This window comes from Sciurus carolinensis, chromosome 5, assembly GCF_902686445.1.
Source record: "Sciurus carolinensis chromosome 5, mSciCar1.2, whole genome shotgun sequence".
NCBI lineage: Eukaryota > Metazoa > Chordata > Mammalia > Rodentia > Sciuridae > Sciurus > Sciurus carolinensis.
The window spans coordinates 71270723-71287699 of NC_062217.1; the positions used below are offsets into that span (position 1 = coordinate 71270723).

At 32.0% G+C, this 16977-nt stretch overlaps 1 protein-coding gene across 1 annotated transcript in view; it reads right to left on the minus strand.

Moving 5' to 3' along the window:
- The window catches only part of Mycbp2 (MYC binding protein 2), a 269456-nt gene that overhangs the window by 187629 nt on the left and 64850 nt on the right, over positions 1–16977 (minus strand). The window contains 7 exon segments of the mRNA XM_047552904.1: positions 2450–2551; positions 2867–3012; positions 6461–6482; positions 6485–6664; positions 12240–12398; positions 14620–14784; positions 16453–16657. Coding sequence (XP_047408860.1) covers positions 2450–2551; positions 2867–3012; positions 6461–6482; positions 6485–6664; positions 12240–12398; positions 14620–14784; positions 16453–16657 — 979 coding nt within the window.

The window sequence follows — 16977 nt, forward strand, 5'->3', positions numbered from 1 at the left end:
CCTTAAAACAGATCTATATTGTATAAGAAAGGATGACTTATATTTTAAAACATAACTCTTGTTCTGTTTATAAAATAATATACTTGTAGGAGAATATTTAGAAATACAAATTTTAGAAGAAAATAAAAATCACCTATGAACTCACTTCTCAGGAAAAAAACACTGTGATAATGTATACATCCATAGGTATGTGTGTGTATGAACGTTCAAAGTTTTATAAAAATTGTTTTCTTATAAAATTACTCTAATGGATTGCTGAAAAGGAATAAGTAGATTAAAAAATGCTGTATTAGAACACTTTTATTTACTTCACTTTAGCATAGCATGTTCAAAGGCATTGAATATAGTTTTGAAGTTTGATCTTTTAAAAAGGATGTACAATTAAAATTCTTGTGTAAAAGTATTTTATAAAATATGCAAAATATAGAAGCAGGTGTCACCCTGCATAGTGTTGCATTACAGATGGGAATGCATTTGCATGATTCTGTGGTGACTGTGGTGACTATGCAACAGGAGAACATGTTTCCAAATACATGAATTTGGTTAATTCAATACGCTTTAAAGGCAGAACTGCCATAACTGAGGTTCATAATGAAGATCTCAACTCAACAAGAAAAAGCATTTACAATATATTCTGTTTTAACAAACATAAGTGGGCGATATGTATAAGAAAGAAAGCAACCAAAATATAAAGACATGACAAAATTTTAGTGCATCAATAATCTGCATGAAGTGTTTCTACTTAAGTGTTTCCATATAATAGAACTGCAGAGAAAAATCTATTTGTTGCAAAATATACCAAATGCTCATAGTCTGTATTTGTAGTCATATACAAAAAAATAATTTTGTTTAAATATTTAACTAATGGAACAGTTTTTGAAACTTTACAAGGGGTCAGAGTTTATGTTTTAAAGGTTTATGACACCTTTTAAGAAAATGGCAAAAGAATATTCTGCAATCACTAAGTTTTGCTGATAAACCAATGAATAATTCAATGTTTCTTTACTTCTAATATGTTGAAATTTACTCTACCTAGAGAAGAACACCTTTTTAAAGGACAGGAAAAAAGAGTAACAAGATACATAGCATCTGGCAAGTAAATGAAAGTCATCATAAGGATCTGCTATACTTTGGTTGAAATCTAAGAAATTGTTGGGCTTTGTAGGTCAATTAATATGCCTCAACCTAATATTCCCAAAGAAAGGAAAAAAACACGTAGTAAAGAGATATATTTAAAAACTTACGCAATTAGTATAAAAGGAATGACCTCGTAAATATCATATGTGGTAAAGGCTCAAAATGTAAATTATACACTATTCTCTAAGAAATATTTAAGGCACAATTTTCCCACATATTTCCATATTGTAAGCAATAACAGTATATACATTAATCTCATAAAAATATTTTAAAGGAAATGACTATGTAAACAAAGCCAAACTTAGCAGCAAATATTCACTGTACTGACCAAGCAACATTGTTTATCAGATGTTATAAAGAACAATTTGCATGTTCCAAGCATGTGTTGCACAATTTAAATTCATTAAAAATAGAATTTATGAGGTATACTATATATTTTATTACCTATTCTATTTTTCATTAAAAATAGCTAGAAAAAATATATAATGATGGCTAAATGGTAACAGCTTTATTTCATGTATCAAATATCATGCCATTTCTAATAAGAATTTAATATGCAATATAATAAGTACTTCTAATCAAGATGTGTGTCTAAGAGAGGAATAAAGTAAGTTCTCTGAAACAATTTGTCTTAATCCTACAAAAAAAATTCTATATGCAACAATACCTTAATAATATATTTATCTCTTCCTATTGGATGTATATTTAAATACCAATTATATATAAGCAGTATTAAATGTATTTTGGGATCAAAAAATGGTCATAAACAATGAAGAAAAAGAATAAACCTATCTTTGTAAATAAAACCTGAAGACTGTTCATCTTATTCTTTTTGTATATATGCAGTCAGTTTTTTTCTAAAAAGACTCAAAAGCACAATTATGCATTGGACTAATGGGAAAAATGGTGGGATTATGTACAAATGACAATGATTATGAATGACTAAGAAAACAGAAAGGAAAAGAAATAAATTGTGAATTTTGTATCACAGTCAAATATATAAGTCCAAAATCTGTTTCAAAGACATATTCTCAGAATTTGTTCTTTTTAAAAAATTAGCATCAAAAATAGTTACTGATACATGGCAGATGGCATAATTTCTTAATATTGTTGACTTATTCTATGAAATGCTCTATTGAATTAATCTTTATTAACACAATTGTAAGTACCCTGAATATTTTCATGAGCGACGAGAATTTTACTAATTTTAGTGATTTCTTACTGAACTATACAATTTTCTATATTCCTCAGTGGTCTCAATATAGAATAAGAAAGTTTTTCTACATTTTTTTTCTCTCTGGCAACATCTTACCTCTTCCTTCTTCTAATCTATGTCTTCTGATTACACGCTGCCGTTTTTCTTCTTGTCGTAACTGTAGGTGTTCTTCAATATTAACCCCAGGTACTGGGACAGCTAGATGATTGACCAAAATAATAACAATAATAACAACAAGTTATACAATAGCTAAAACAGACTACACAAAATTCAAGAAAGTAAAAGCTTAAAAAATATTATCTAAAACAAGTTCATTTTACTGCAAGAATTATTAGCAAAAAAGGAAAAAGAATCTCAACACTTAATTAATGTCATAATATCAGTTACCAAAAGAATAATATTGCATATATTAACTATTATCCTAATTTTTAAGCATTTATCTAATAGAAATTACTTAAAATATCGGAATTATTGAATAGAGAACAAGTTATTCAATATGATAAATCAAATTACCTAAAAGAAGATCTAAAGGTATCATTTCTTTCACTGCATCAAGAATCCCTCTCTGTCTTGCCTCTTGACCATCCAACTCTCTTGCACAAGCCTTGCAACATCCACACACAGCACAGCCAGATTCTCCGGAACCACAACCACAGATCCTATGTAAAAAAGGACAATAACAATAATTGTTTAACAATAAAACAGGCTTAAATGAAATCTTTTCATCTGTCTGTAAAATTCTTTTCTATAACTTCTTTTCTACACTCCTGAGATTAAGTTAATTTTAAAGAAAAGAAATGAACAGATGAATAATTAAAAACAAGAGTTTAGCCAGTTGTGGTGCTGCACACCTATAATCCCAGAGACTCAGAAGGCTTAAGCAGGAGGATTGCAAATTTGAGGACTGTCTCAGTAACTCAGTGAGGTTCTGTCTCAAAAAAAATTAATAAATAAAAATAAAACTACAAGAGCTGGGGATGATGTAGCTCAGTGGTAGGACACTTCTGAATTCAAGCTCACTATCCCCCCAAAATTAATAATAAATTTTTAAAAACAAAAACTAAAAAGAGTTTATTAAACTCCTAACAGGCATTTTTTTCAACAGAAGAAAAGATACTGCCATTGTTAAAGTTACTATTAATAAAAACAGTCTTTTACAAGTTTCTCAGTGAAACAACAGCAGCTTTTGTATTAAGTAGCCCGGTTGGGTCAGTGGCTAGTAAGGAAATAGCACTGCTATCTACCATGTAATTTAAGGAAGGTGATGGTGGCCTTTAGTGAGTGAGCCTAGCTTGTTAGCTTTTCCCCCCTCTTCTTTATATGCCATCATCTGCCATTCTCTCTGCTCACTGTGTCCAATTATTTGTTCTTTTTCTACTTCTTTGTCCCTTTCACATAAACTGTGAACCTCATGGCATGTGTTCATAATAAAATAAAGGCAAAAATACTCCCAGAAGTTGGCTAGCAGGTGAGTGAACAACTAACTTCTTAATCACATATTTTGTAGATCTACAAGTCATACCTTTAATATTATTTGTTGGATCAGTCCTTAAAAACTTTTCACAGTTTTACTGAAACCATAATTACACAGATTTGTAGAGCAAGGATCTACCTGACAGCAGTTTGAAAGATACAGTGAAGTACCATGCAAAACGCTTAGCTTTTAAAAGCGAGCATTACTGACAATTCAGAGGATCACTAACACACACTACAAAAACTTTGATAAAATATGCCCTATTGAATTGTCCAAAGACATTATTTTTAAAATAGCGTTTATAAAACTAATCCTTTTCAAACTTTTTCAAGAGACTGGAGAGAGCACTTACCCAGTCTATGAGGCCAGGAGTGCCCTGATACCAAACTCAAAGACACAACAAGGAAATTAAAAATGAAAAACACAAACCAATATCCTTCATGAACATTGATGCAAAAATACTCAACAATATACTAACAAACCAAATTCAGCATCATATTAAAAGGAAAACATTCCATGACAAAGTCAATTCATTCCTGGAATACAACATAAGAAAATCAATGTAATATTCCACATTAACAGAAAAAAGGGAAAAAATCCCATGATTATCTCAATAAATACAGAAAAAGTATTTGATAAAATTTAATATTTATGATTTTAAAACATTTAACATACTAGAAATAGATGGAACTACCTCAACAAAATAAAAGCCATATGAAAAACACACAGTGAGCATCATACTCAACAATAAAAAACTGCTTTTCCTCTAAGTTCTCGAACAGATATGGATGCTTAGTTTTAACACTTCCATTCAATATAGTATTGGAAAGTCTTGCCAGAACAAATAAGCATCCAAATTTCAAAGAAGTAAAATTATCTCTGTTCAAACATAGTATGATCTCATATACAGTAAGTTCTAGAAAACAAATTTAGCAAAGTCAACACACAAAATCACTTCCACTTCTTGACACTGACAATCAACAATTTGTAAAGAAAATTACAACAAAAATTCCAATTACAATAACATCAAAAAGAATAAAATATTTTTAATGAACTTAAGGAGGTGAAAGATTTGTACAATAAAAACTACAAAACAAGGCTGAAAGACATTAAAGACAGAAACAAATGGAAACATATCTCATATTCAAGTACTGAATAACTTTAATAATGCTAAGATATATACACTACCCCAAGTCATCTGCAGTTAATGTAATTCCTATCAAAATCCCATGACTTCTTGCATCAAAAGATAATAGAAAAAAATCTATCCTAAAATTCATACAGAATTCCTAGTGATATGGTCAAAAAAACTTGACAAAAAACAACAAATTACTCACACTTCCTAATTTCAAAAGTTACTAGAGGGCAACAGTAATCAAAAGTGTGATCCTGCCATAAGAGACTCTCATAGACCAAGGGAAGAACAGACAGCCCCAAAATAAACTCTCATATATAGCCTCAAATTAATTTTTTCATAAACATTAAAAACTTTTATAACCCAAAGACACCACAGAAAATACCAAAAGGCAAGCAAGATTGGAAGAATCTACTTGCTGTATTTCTGATAAAGGGCTTATGTCCTAAAACAATTTTTAATAAGGTTCCTAAGACTATTAAATGGAGAAAGGACAATCTTTTCAACAAATGGTGTGGGAAAACTGGGTATCCGCATACATAAAAATGAAACTGGATCTTTACCTAACACCGTATAGAAAAATTAACTCAAAATTTATCAAAGACCTAAATAGAAGACCTAAAAATGTACAAACTCTTACAAGAAATTATCAGGCAAATGAATGATTTCTTCACTATAATACCAAAGGTATAAGCAACAACAAAACAGACAAACTGAATGTCATGAAAATTAAAATTTTGTGAAACAAAAAGAAGTTATCAACATAAAACGGCAACCTACAGACACAATTTATTTGCAAATTGTATCTGACAAGGAATTAATATGAAGAATATACAGAAAGTTTTTCAAACTCAACACAAAATAAGCAATCCAATTCAAAAATAGGCAAAAGACTTGAAAAGATAATTCTCTAAAGAAGTTCTGCAAATAGCCAAGAAGCAAATGAAAAGATGCTTAACATTGTAATTATTAGGAAATTTCATATTAAAACTATAATGAGAAACCAACTCATACCCATCAGGATGGCTACTAATCAAAATGAGAAAAACCAGAAAATAACAAGTGTTGGTAAGGATGTGGAGAAACTAGAACACTTGTGCACTATTAGGAATGTAAATTGGTACAAGCTGTGGGAAAGAGAATGGTGGTTCCTCAAAAGATTAAAAATAATTATCATATAATCCAGCAATTCCACTAAATCTAAAAAGTACTGGGGACTGAACTCAAGCAAATTATATTCCATGCCTGTAAAATTATGTCAAAATGAACCAAAATTTTATCTATTAACTATAATGTATTAACAAAAAAATGGCTTAAATGAATCAAATGAAAGGCAACCTTTAAGATGACACCGAATTATAAATTATAATAAAAAACAAGTATGAGAACCATAATTATATATTAATGTGCCTTTAAGAAACAACACAGAATGTACTCTGCAGTCATTTAAAATGAAATGTTTTCTGCAGATTTTCTTCAGTAGGAATCCTCATCTTACCCTCCAGGGACTCTGTCTGGACGCCACTGCTAACACAGCTGGCTCCATAACCCGTGCAGTCTCCACACACAGTGCATACCATGCACTGCTCCAGCTTCCACTTATGCATGCCTGGAGGACACATCATGGATTTCTCATCTTTTTCATCTAGTTCTTCTTCCAGGTCTTCATCCATTGCTGTTGCCATATTTTCAACTCCAAACCCTATTTGACAGATCAATTTTAAATTTTTGTGTAGATTATGACTATCTCTAAAAAGCTGAACATAATATTTCCCAATTTCAAAAATACATGACACCATGCCAGTTCAAGTGATTATACAAAGGACTGCAAACATGTAAGTGTAATAAAAATAAATTTTAATTTGGGATCTGCTAATAAATTCTCTCCCCATTATCTTTCTGCAAAAGAGAGATGGAAGGCTATTGTCAACATACCTCTTCACTATCAATCATACTTTTAAATCTTTTACTTTATTCCCTCTTTTCCAGTCTCACTACCAACACCCTCATTCAACAGACCAAAGAAAACCTATCTGCACTAAGCCAAGATCACTCCATTCTAGAACACCCTCCCACTGTCATAAATCAACCCTTTAAAATACATATTTAAATATGTATGACTTTGCAATGTACAAATCTTCAGAAGAACAAAATTCCTGAGCAAGAAACAATCACAAGGGTTGGGGATATAGCTCAGTTGATAGAGTGCTTGCCTCACATGAACAAAGTCTTGGGTTCAATCCTCAGTAACCACCAAAAAAAAAAAAAAAAAGATTTTCTCCAACCTCATTTCTTCCATGTGAATTACATTTCAATTGCTTTTCAACATAAGTCTTTTCATGGTGAGAATCTTTGCTCATTCTTGTTAGCTCTACCTCACCCGTGGTTATTTATAAGATGCTTCTCCCTATCTTACCAGGTGATTTTTTTAGCCTTCAAAAATTCTGCTCAGAAGTCATTTCCTTAAAAAAGTACTTACTACCTTTTCTAGTCAGTCACTACTTCTCAAAGCCTGTTTATACCTCAATTGCAACTGTTTAAATTGTGTTATAATTCATTCAACTATTTTTAAAAATTGAACATCATCTACACTCCAGGGATTTCATTATGGAAGTGTTGTCAAACTTTTTTTTCCTCAAAAAAGTATACTTTTTTTTTTTTAGTGAGCTTTTAATTTTTTACAGAGACTGCATTTTGATTCATTGTACACAAACGGGTACTTCATTTCATTTCCATGGTTGTATACAATGTAGATTCATACCATTCGTGTAATCATACATGTACATAGAGTAATGATGTCTGTCTCATTACACCATTTTTCATACCCCCCTCCCTCTCATTTCCTTCTACATATTTTAAAGTTCCCCCATTAATCTCTCATTCCCCACCCTCCCACCCCCTGTATATATCATTCTCCACTTATCAGGGAAAACATTTGGTCTTTGGTTTTTTTGGGCTTGGCTTATTTCACTTAGCATGATATTCTCCAATTCCATCCATTTATTTGCAAATGCCATAATATTCTTCTTCTTTATGGCTGAATAGTATTCCTTTGTTTATATACACCACAGTTTCTTTATCCATTCATCTGTTGAAGGGCATCTAGGTTGGTTCCACAATCTAGCTATTGTGAACTGAGGTGCTATAAACATTGATGTGGCTGTGTTACTGTAGTTTGCTGATTTTAGGTCCTTTGGGTATAAACCGGGGAGTGGGATAACTGGGTCAAAAGGTGGGTCCATTCCAGGTTTTCTTAGGATTCTCCATACTGCTTTCCAGAGTGGTTGCACCAATTTGCAACTCCACCAGCAATGTAAAAGTGTGCCTTTTTCCCCACATCCACATCAACATTTATTATTGTTTGTGATAATAGCCATTCTAATTGGAGTAAGATAACATTGTAAAGGCTATCTATGCTAAGCCCACAGCCAACATCATTCTAATGGAGAAAAACTAAAAGTATTCCCTTTAAAACTGGAACAAGACAGGGATGCCCTCTTTCACCACTTCTATTCAACATCGTCCTTGAAACACTTGCCAGAGTAATTAGACAGACCTAAGAAATTAAAGGGATACAAATAGGAAAAGAAGAACTAAAGCTGTCAATATTTGCTGATGACATGATCCTATATTTAGAAGATCCAAAAAACTCTACTAGAAAACTTCTAGAACTAATAAATGAATTCAGGAAAGTAGCAGGATATAAACTCAATACGCATAAATCTAATGCATTTCTATTCATAAGTGATGAATTCTCTGAAAGAGAAATTAGGAAAACCACTCCATTCACAGTAGCCTCAAAAAAATAAATAAATAAAATACTTGGGAATTGAATTAATCTAACAAAAGAGGTGAAAGACCTCTACAATGAAAACTACAGAACATTAAAGAAAGAAACTGAAGAAATCCTTCAAAGATGGAAAGACCTCCCATGTTCTTGGATAGGTAGAATAACATTGTCAAAATGGCCATTCTACCAAAGGCACTATACAGATTCAATGCATTCCAATTAAAATCACAATGACATTCCTCATAGAAATAGAGAAAGCAATCATGAACTTCATCTGGAAGAACAAGAGGCCTCGAATACCCAAAACAATCCTGAGTGGAGAAAGTAAAACAGGAGGTATCACAATACCAGACATTAAACTATACTACAGAGCAATAGTAACAAAAACAGCATGGTATTGGGACCAAAATAGACAGGCAGACCAATGGTACAGAATAGAAGACACAGAGACAAAACCACATAAATATAGTCACTTCATACTAGACAAAGGAGCCAAAAACATACAATGGAGAGAAGATAGCCTGTTCAACAAATGGTGCTGGCAAAACTGGAAATCCATATACAGTAAAATGAAATTAAACCTCTATCTCTCACCCTGCACAAAACTCAACTCAAAATGGATCAAAGACATAGGAATTTGACCAGAGACCCTGCACCTAATAGAAGACAAAGTAGGCCCGAATTTTCATCATGTTGCCTTAGGATCAGACTTCCTCAACAAGACTCCTAAAGCACAAGAAATCAAAGCAAGAATCAATAAATGGGATGGACTCAAACTAAAAAGCTTTTTCTCAGCAAAGGATACAATCAAGAATGTGAAGAGAGAGCCTACAGGGTGGAAGAAAATCTTTTCCACACGCACTTCAGATACAGCACTTATCTACAAAACTTATAAAGAACTTACCAAACTTTACACCAAAAATACAAAGAACCCAATCAATAAATGGGCCAAGGAACTGGACATTTTATAAAAGGCTGGATTATAAATAATCTAGGCTCTATGGGCAATACAAATCTATGCCCCATTTTTTTAATAACCCTTTACAATTATAAAATTCATTTTTAGCTTAGAGGACTACATAAAAAATGGTAGTGAGCAAATAAGACATCAGAATACAGTTTGTAGACCTTTGCTATAGGCACTAAAGACAATGATAGTTAACATCTAGTGGGAAAGATATTAATCAAAAAAAAAACAAACAAAAACATGTAAAAACACAACTCTGATAAGGTTATGAAGGAACACAGTACAGGAGAGTAAATCTGTGGGAATCAAGTAATTATTTTTATGTGTCTCTTTCCCACTAGATTTCAGAACTTTAAAGACAAGGGTTTATTTTACTTACTTGATCTTTGTTCTTAATCTTATTATCTTCTTTCTTTCTTTCTTTCTTTGCACTAGAGATTGAACCCAGGAGCACTTAACCTCTGAGCCACATCCCCAGTACTTTTTTGTATTTTATTTAGAGACAGGTTCTCACTGAGTTGCTTAGGGCCTCGCTAAATTGCTGACACTGGCCTTGAACTTGCAATTCTCCTGCCTCAGCCTCCCTGGCCGCTGGGATTTACAGGTGTGTGCCACTGCACCTGGATCTTATTATCTTATATCTTACATCTATAACACACCTAACAGAGTGACCACTCAATACAGGTTTACCAATTGAGAAATAAATTCATTATATATTTAACTGTTTTTGACTTTGCCATGTCTAATCTATGGGCAGACTGAGAAATGAGATAATGTCTAAAAGCCTACTTATCAAAGTCATTAGAGTGGTGAGTTCTGGAGAGAAACAGAATATAATAATGAGCATGGAAGGAGAATACAGAGCATCTGAATTTTATCTGTAATTTTCTTTAGAAAATGACAAGATATGGCTATAGATACAATTTTTTTAATTTCAATATTATTTTCTATACTTTCCCTATTTAAAAACTTAAAAATCTCTATATATTTCTTTTGACTTTGCAATCTGTATTTATTTTATGTGTCATACTTTACTCATCTGCTTTCTAATTCACTACTTAGAGAGTGGGTGGGATCCCTATTGAGGAAAAATATTTTAATTTCATTTTGATTATTACTGATCAATGAAAATTTATGCCAATGTTCACAAGTTTCAGAAGAATTTTGTTTAGCTCAGAAATTCTTATAAAATAATTTGTATGTAAATATTTATACCATGTATAGAAAATAACTGATTCTCTTCTTTGTATTTGGTATTATCCAAATCTATCATTCACTAGTTTAGCAAAAAGATAAAATATTTCCATTGTGAAATAACCCAATTTTTTTCTAAATTGTTCTTTCTTCTTTTTTAAAATCAATAACTTCTAACAGATCATTCTTTTAAAAACTGATATATTTTAAATACAAATATATATGTAAATAAAGCCAAAAAAATATAATAAAATGGTGGGTTCCTTAGATCCAGTGAGGCTATTATCAAGCAAGTCCCAAAAGAGACCAACAAGGTTTTATTAACATATGTAAAGCTTAATCCTCAAAATATTAGTATTTGAAGCCCAGTTTACTGTTCAGTCCTAATAATATATATGTACTATCCTTTACTCCACCTGATACAAAATCAAAAACAGAAAGTCGAAATTGGAGTAAAGGGTACAGAACATGCTAACAGCAGTTAGAAATAAAATTTAGAGCAAGAATGAAGTAGATACACCATTAAAAAAAAAAACAAGAGCTGGGGTTGGGCTATAGCTCAGTGGTAGAGTGCTTGCCAAGCATCTTCAAGTCCCTGGGTTTGATCCACAGCAACACACACACCCACAGACCCGTAACAGCAGGGCAACCAAAGGAAAACTTCTTCATTTCCTTGAGAGGTCTGAGAGTTGGTACAAAGAACACTGTGAGGGCTGGGGAGATAGCTCAGCTGGTAGAGTGCCTGCCTCGCAAGCACAAGGTCCTGAGTTCGATCCCCAGCACCGCAAAAAAAAAAAAAACAAAACACTGTGATAAAGTTGCCATCTACAAGTTAGCCTTTTCTCGACAAAAGGTCAAATATTCATAAAAATCATTCTTAGTTGTCAAGAAAAGATTAAATTACAGATCACACATATTGTTAAATAGGGAGATAATATTTGCCAGAGAGACGGTTACCAAGAATACTTAAAACTGAAGACACGATATAAAAGGAGCAAATAACAAAGAGTTTAGGAAATTCACTCTTCCAGAACAATTTAGTCAACAAAATGCCAAATCAAAGAAGCTCAATTCATCTATGTAGAATTTTACAAACCATTTAAGTAAGCCAGCTCATTTGCTCGGAAATTAAATATCTAAAGTATATTCAATTTTTCAGTGATACCCTCTTTTGAATATAGTTATAATCAAATAAGAAATTCAGGGATTTTCTTAATTCATAAGTAAGAAATCAAAATCATTCTGAAAAATGGTGAGTTTCTTCATATATCCTAAATACTGTCAAAAAGGTAACACGAATTTTAATTCAAAAATTAAACACCTTACCTTTGCCTCCTTGGTTCATGGCACCAGTGTCTCGTCCACACTGTCCTTTATTATTTACACCAAATGTCCAAACTTCTCCATTCTTCATTAAAACACATGTGTGAGCTTTGCCCATAGCTACCTGAGTTACAAAATGTCCCTTCAAATCAGTTACCAAACCTATAGAAAAGATACAAATTTAGTAAAACAACTTTTTAAAAAAAGTCCTTCTGAGCCTAGTAAAATAACTACTTCAATGTAGAACACTTACTCTTTGGGGCAAAATAATTCACCAAAATGGGAAATGAGTGACCAAGAGAGTAGAAGGGTACCATTAAATTAACTTATTTTGTAATATAGTTTCAAAGGATCTTAAAATTCAGACTTGGGACAAATCTTTACATTATCTTTCCTCCTGAATGTCTGCTCCAAATAACAATGCCTCAACAGTACTTAGAAGGATCAACAGTTTTCAAACTTTCCAGGTACAGGCACTAAGGAATCTGTAAATCATTTTTACTCTGCCTCAGTAAAACTAAGTAAAACACTTGCCACCACACACTGAAATGACATTGATTTTATAGAAACCCATAAGATTTTCTAAAACAGTAGTTTTCAATTATTTTTCATTTACAATGTTTTCTTCTACAATCTACTGCACAGTTATTTCTTAAACTTCCCATATTCACATATTATTTTTATTATATTTGTCACATCCAAGTGCTGCCCACATTACCTAGTTAGTATTTTTACATCAACATTGACAGAAGCATCTTTATCAAGCACTAATAACAATAAATTCAAAGACTATTAAGTATTTTTTCTAATGTACTTTTAAATAAAAACAATTTTAAAAATTACTTGTTTTATTTTAATTGCAAATATTACTAATCTTATATCACATGCCAGGAAAATTATTCTACACTAGTAACTCCAGTATCAGCTTCCATAAGTTGGTATTCCTTTTCTTTTATACTATTTTATGCCTTTTAATGAAGTTCAAAAATTACTACTTTCAGTATTTATCACACTTGAAAAAGATATGTACTATACAGATTTCACAGAAGTACTTCTTATCAACAGTACTAGCTGACATATTTTGAGACCTCACATGTTTCAGGCTCTGTGAGAAGCACTTCTTAAGTATACTCTCCTACAATTTTTGTAACAACTATATGAACCAGGTATTATCACTAGCCCCCTTTTAAAGGTCAGAAAAAAAAAAAAAGAAAGCCCCAAAAGGTTAAGCAAACTGTTGAACAATTAAAACATGTTGGTGCCAGTATCAGAGTCCATGTCCGTAACTATTAAACCATATTCCTTGAATACTTAAGTTTTATCTTACCCAGTTTTCCCTCAGATCCTCGAAATAGCAGGAAGGGACCACATGAGTGTGGTCCAACACTCCTCACATGTTCAAAAAATATATGCTTAATAAATGAACATTTTCCATCAGTCCTAGTCAAGAGGATTTTAGAAAATAACAACTGTTGCTTGAATATTATTTCTAAACTGCACATGTATTAGACCAAAAGTATGATTCACTGACAGTTGCAGCCAACTGAAAATCCACAAATTACCACATTAAGCCAGCTTGCATACCACCTAGGTACAACTCAACTTAATTATTGCTATAAATGTTCTATGTGTATCATTTTTTCAGCATGAAATGATCACTTAAACTTCTAATCATAAACTTACTAATTCCAGTTTCCTTATTACAACAGAATTCAAAGGCTTTATGTATATATCTCACATGAAATCCTCCTAAGTGAATGACTCGTTCATTATACTCATTTTTAATTGCTAGAAAGAAACTATAACAAATACAATGAGTTTTTGAGATAAGAGTTTATAATTATAAAAACTTTTAGCTAATTCTAGCCCTCCCATCCACTTTTTAATCTTTTTGTTTATCAGTTACCCAGTTACTTGACAAATAATTCTTGAGACCCTACCATGTGCCACACACTGTGCTGGGTTAGGGATATAACACTAGAGTGAGCAGAGAAAGAATCCCACCTTAACGTCCTAATTGAGAGATAAATAATTCAATGACCAAATTGCTTTGTCATGAAAATCATTTCCTTCAGGTTACTACCATTACCCAAGGGACATGGCACACAAGCACCTGAGTCTGGGAAAGCTCTGCTCACATAACAACTGAAGTAAAGTGTCACTCACAAGCTCTCTGACTAGCTCTTTGTGAAACCTGGGAAAGTTTCTAGTGACAAAGGAAAATTTCTTCCCAAATGTTTAACACTTAGAATAAAATGTGAAAGTGTAGAGAAAGCATGCTATAAATGTAAATTTTCAAAACATATCTTTATAACACCTAATGACTAGGATTGAACCATCTTTGTATAAAAGTGAAATGACATTTAAGTTTTCTTTAACTTACTTGAACTATCAGAATAAATGGCATCTTTTCCAAACATGTATAGTTCTCCATCTTTAGAAATAACAGAACTACTTCCATTATTGCAAGCTGTGTACACCACAATCTTTCCTTCCATTTTAATTATCTTTTTAGGTTTATAAGGTTTTGATTGCCGTCTGCTCTTAGCTTAAAAATAATAATAAAATTATTTAAGGCATCTATGTATAAACAATAATAACAGCAGTATGTACACAAAGCCCCCCACAATAGAGCATATTATATACATTTATAATACACTTTATTTTCAAAAAGGTCTGGGTTTTCCAGCATGTTAATTAAAATAAGTTGGCTTGCCAGCTTCATATGGTTAATATTTAGGCTATCATTATCAGATACTCCTCCTTTGTAACACATGAAAATTCCCCATGAAAATACCGGTTTTCCACCAAATTTCAGGGGGGCCCAATTTCTGCCTTAGCTTTTACATTATCAACTCCTTTCTATAATTATATATAAATATCGTTATGTTTTTATATGATACTATCCATCTACATATGAACAGTAACACTTAACCTGGTGACTCAAGAAAAGAAAATGTTCTCCAAATATTAAAAGGAAAAACTGGCTATGCTGAAGTTTCTGAGACATGATAATTTATTTCTATTTTAAGGGATTTTTCCAGTGTAACTTTTATTTTCACATGAATTTTACATTATGTGCTGAATTCAAAACCTAATCCTTGTAAGTTGTTATTCCAATGTATATAACAATGTACAGAAGAGAAGTTACAGAAGAATAACACCTTGAGGAGGACTCTAAACAGAAAAATATAAAATATAAGAGATTATACTTTTTTCATTCCTGAGTGATGATTGTATCATAGAGAAAGAACTCTAAAAACAGTAATCCCTTTTGAACAGATCAATGGATAAAGAAAATGTAGTTTATATACACAATGGAGTTTCACTCAGCTACAAAGAGAAATAAAATTATGTCATTTGCTGGCAAATGGATAGAACTGGGAAACATTGTGCTAAGTGAAATAAGCCAGACTCAGAAAGCTGAATGTTCTCTCTTGCATGTGAAAGCTAGAGAAAAATAAAGAATTATTTCTTTTAGGGGGGATCTCATGAAAATTAAGAGGGAAAAGTGGAACTGAGGAAAGGGACTGGGAGCAGGGGAAAGGATAGAAATGCAGAATGAAAATGACCAAATTATGCTATGTGTAGGTATTGATATATCACAATGAATTCCACTTTTATATACAACTATAACGTGCCAATTTTAAAAAATAATGAATAAATAGAAGACCAGCAGAGTAGAGAAAGGGGATGAGGGAAAGAGAAGAGGGAAGGGGAAGGGGATGTATTAGGGACTGAAATGGAACAAATTATATTATACACATTATGAATATGTCAAATAAGCCTATTGTATATAGTATAATGCACTAATAAAAACATTAGAAAACAGTAATCCATAATCAACCCTATTATATAAGCTTGCATAAGATTCACCTTCATTCTGAAATACAAATTCCTTCCAAAGTTTTTGGCTTTCTAAAATGTTCTATTGGAATAGGTAAGTTTAAAAATAAACCAACTAATGCAACAGAATGAGCATATACTGTCAAAAGAATAGCCCATGTATCTGTAAAGCATAAAAACTCAACAACATGAACTCTAGACTGAAACTGGCAATCATGTTTTTTTAATGCACAGTACACCACACCACCATTTACTGAATATGCTTCAATGTAAAATTCTAACTTGGTGAGGTGTTACTCAAATTGATAAATTTTATGTTAATAAATTCCACATTATCTTTACTAAATGCACAGATGATCTGTCAACTTACTTGACTCTCCATCTTCTCCTTTACTAGCAGATCCTGTAAAGAATATGCTTCCGTCTTCTGCAACTAATAGGGCATGAGAGCCATCATGTCCAACTGAGAAATGCACAATCTTTGGAGATTTCGTAATTGGTAGTTCAACCCATTTTCCTGCTGAAGGACCACCTTGTTTGATTCCAAGACTCTGATATTTGCCAGTGTAATATATCTTATATATTAGAAGAAAAAAGAAAAAAAACAGGAATTACAGTGCCTTTTGGAACAGTGCACCAGGTTTCACAGAATAAGACAAAGAAGTTGCAATATTTTATTGAAAAACAAAAATACTGATAACCCAAACTATTTTTCTAATTATTGAAATTCTGTGACCTGAACAAGACAGAAGTAGACATATTTTACCAAAAAGATATAGTTCAAGATATCTTTTTTTATGTATTCAGGACACTTGAAAGTTTTCATATCTATACCTATTTTTATAAATATACTCTAAACTCACAGGAGAAGAAAATTTATATAATTTTCAATTCA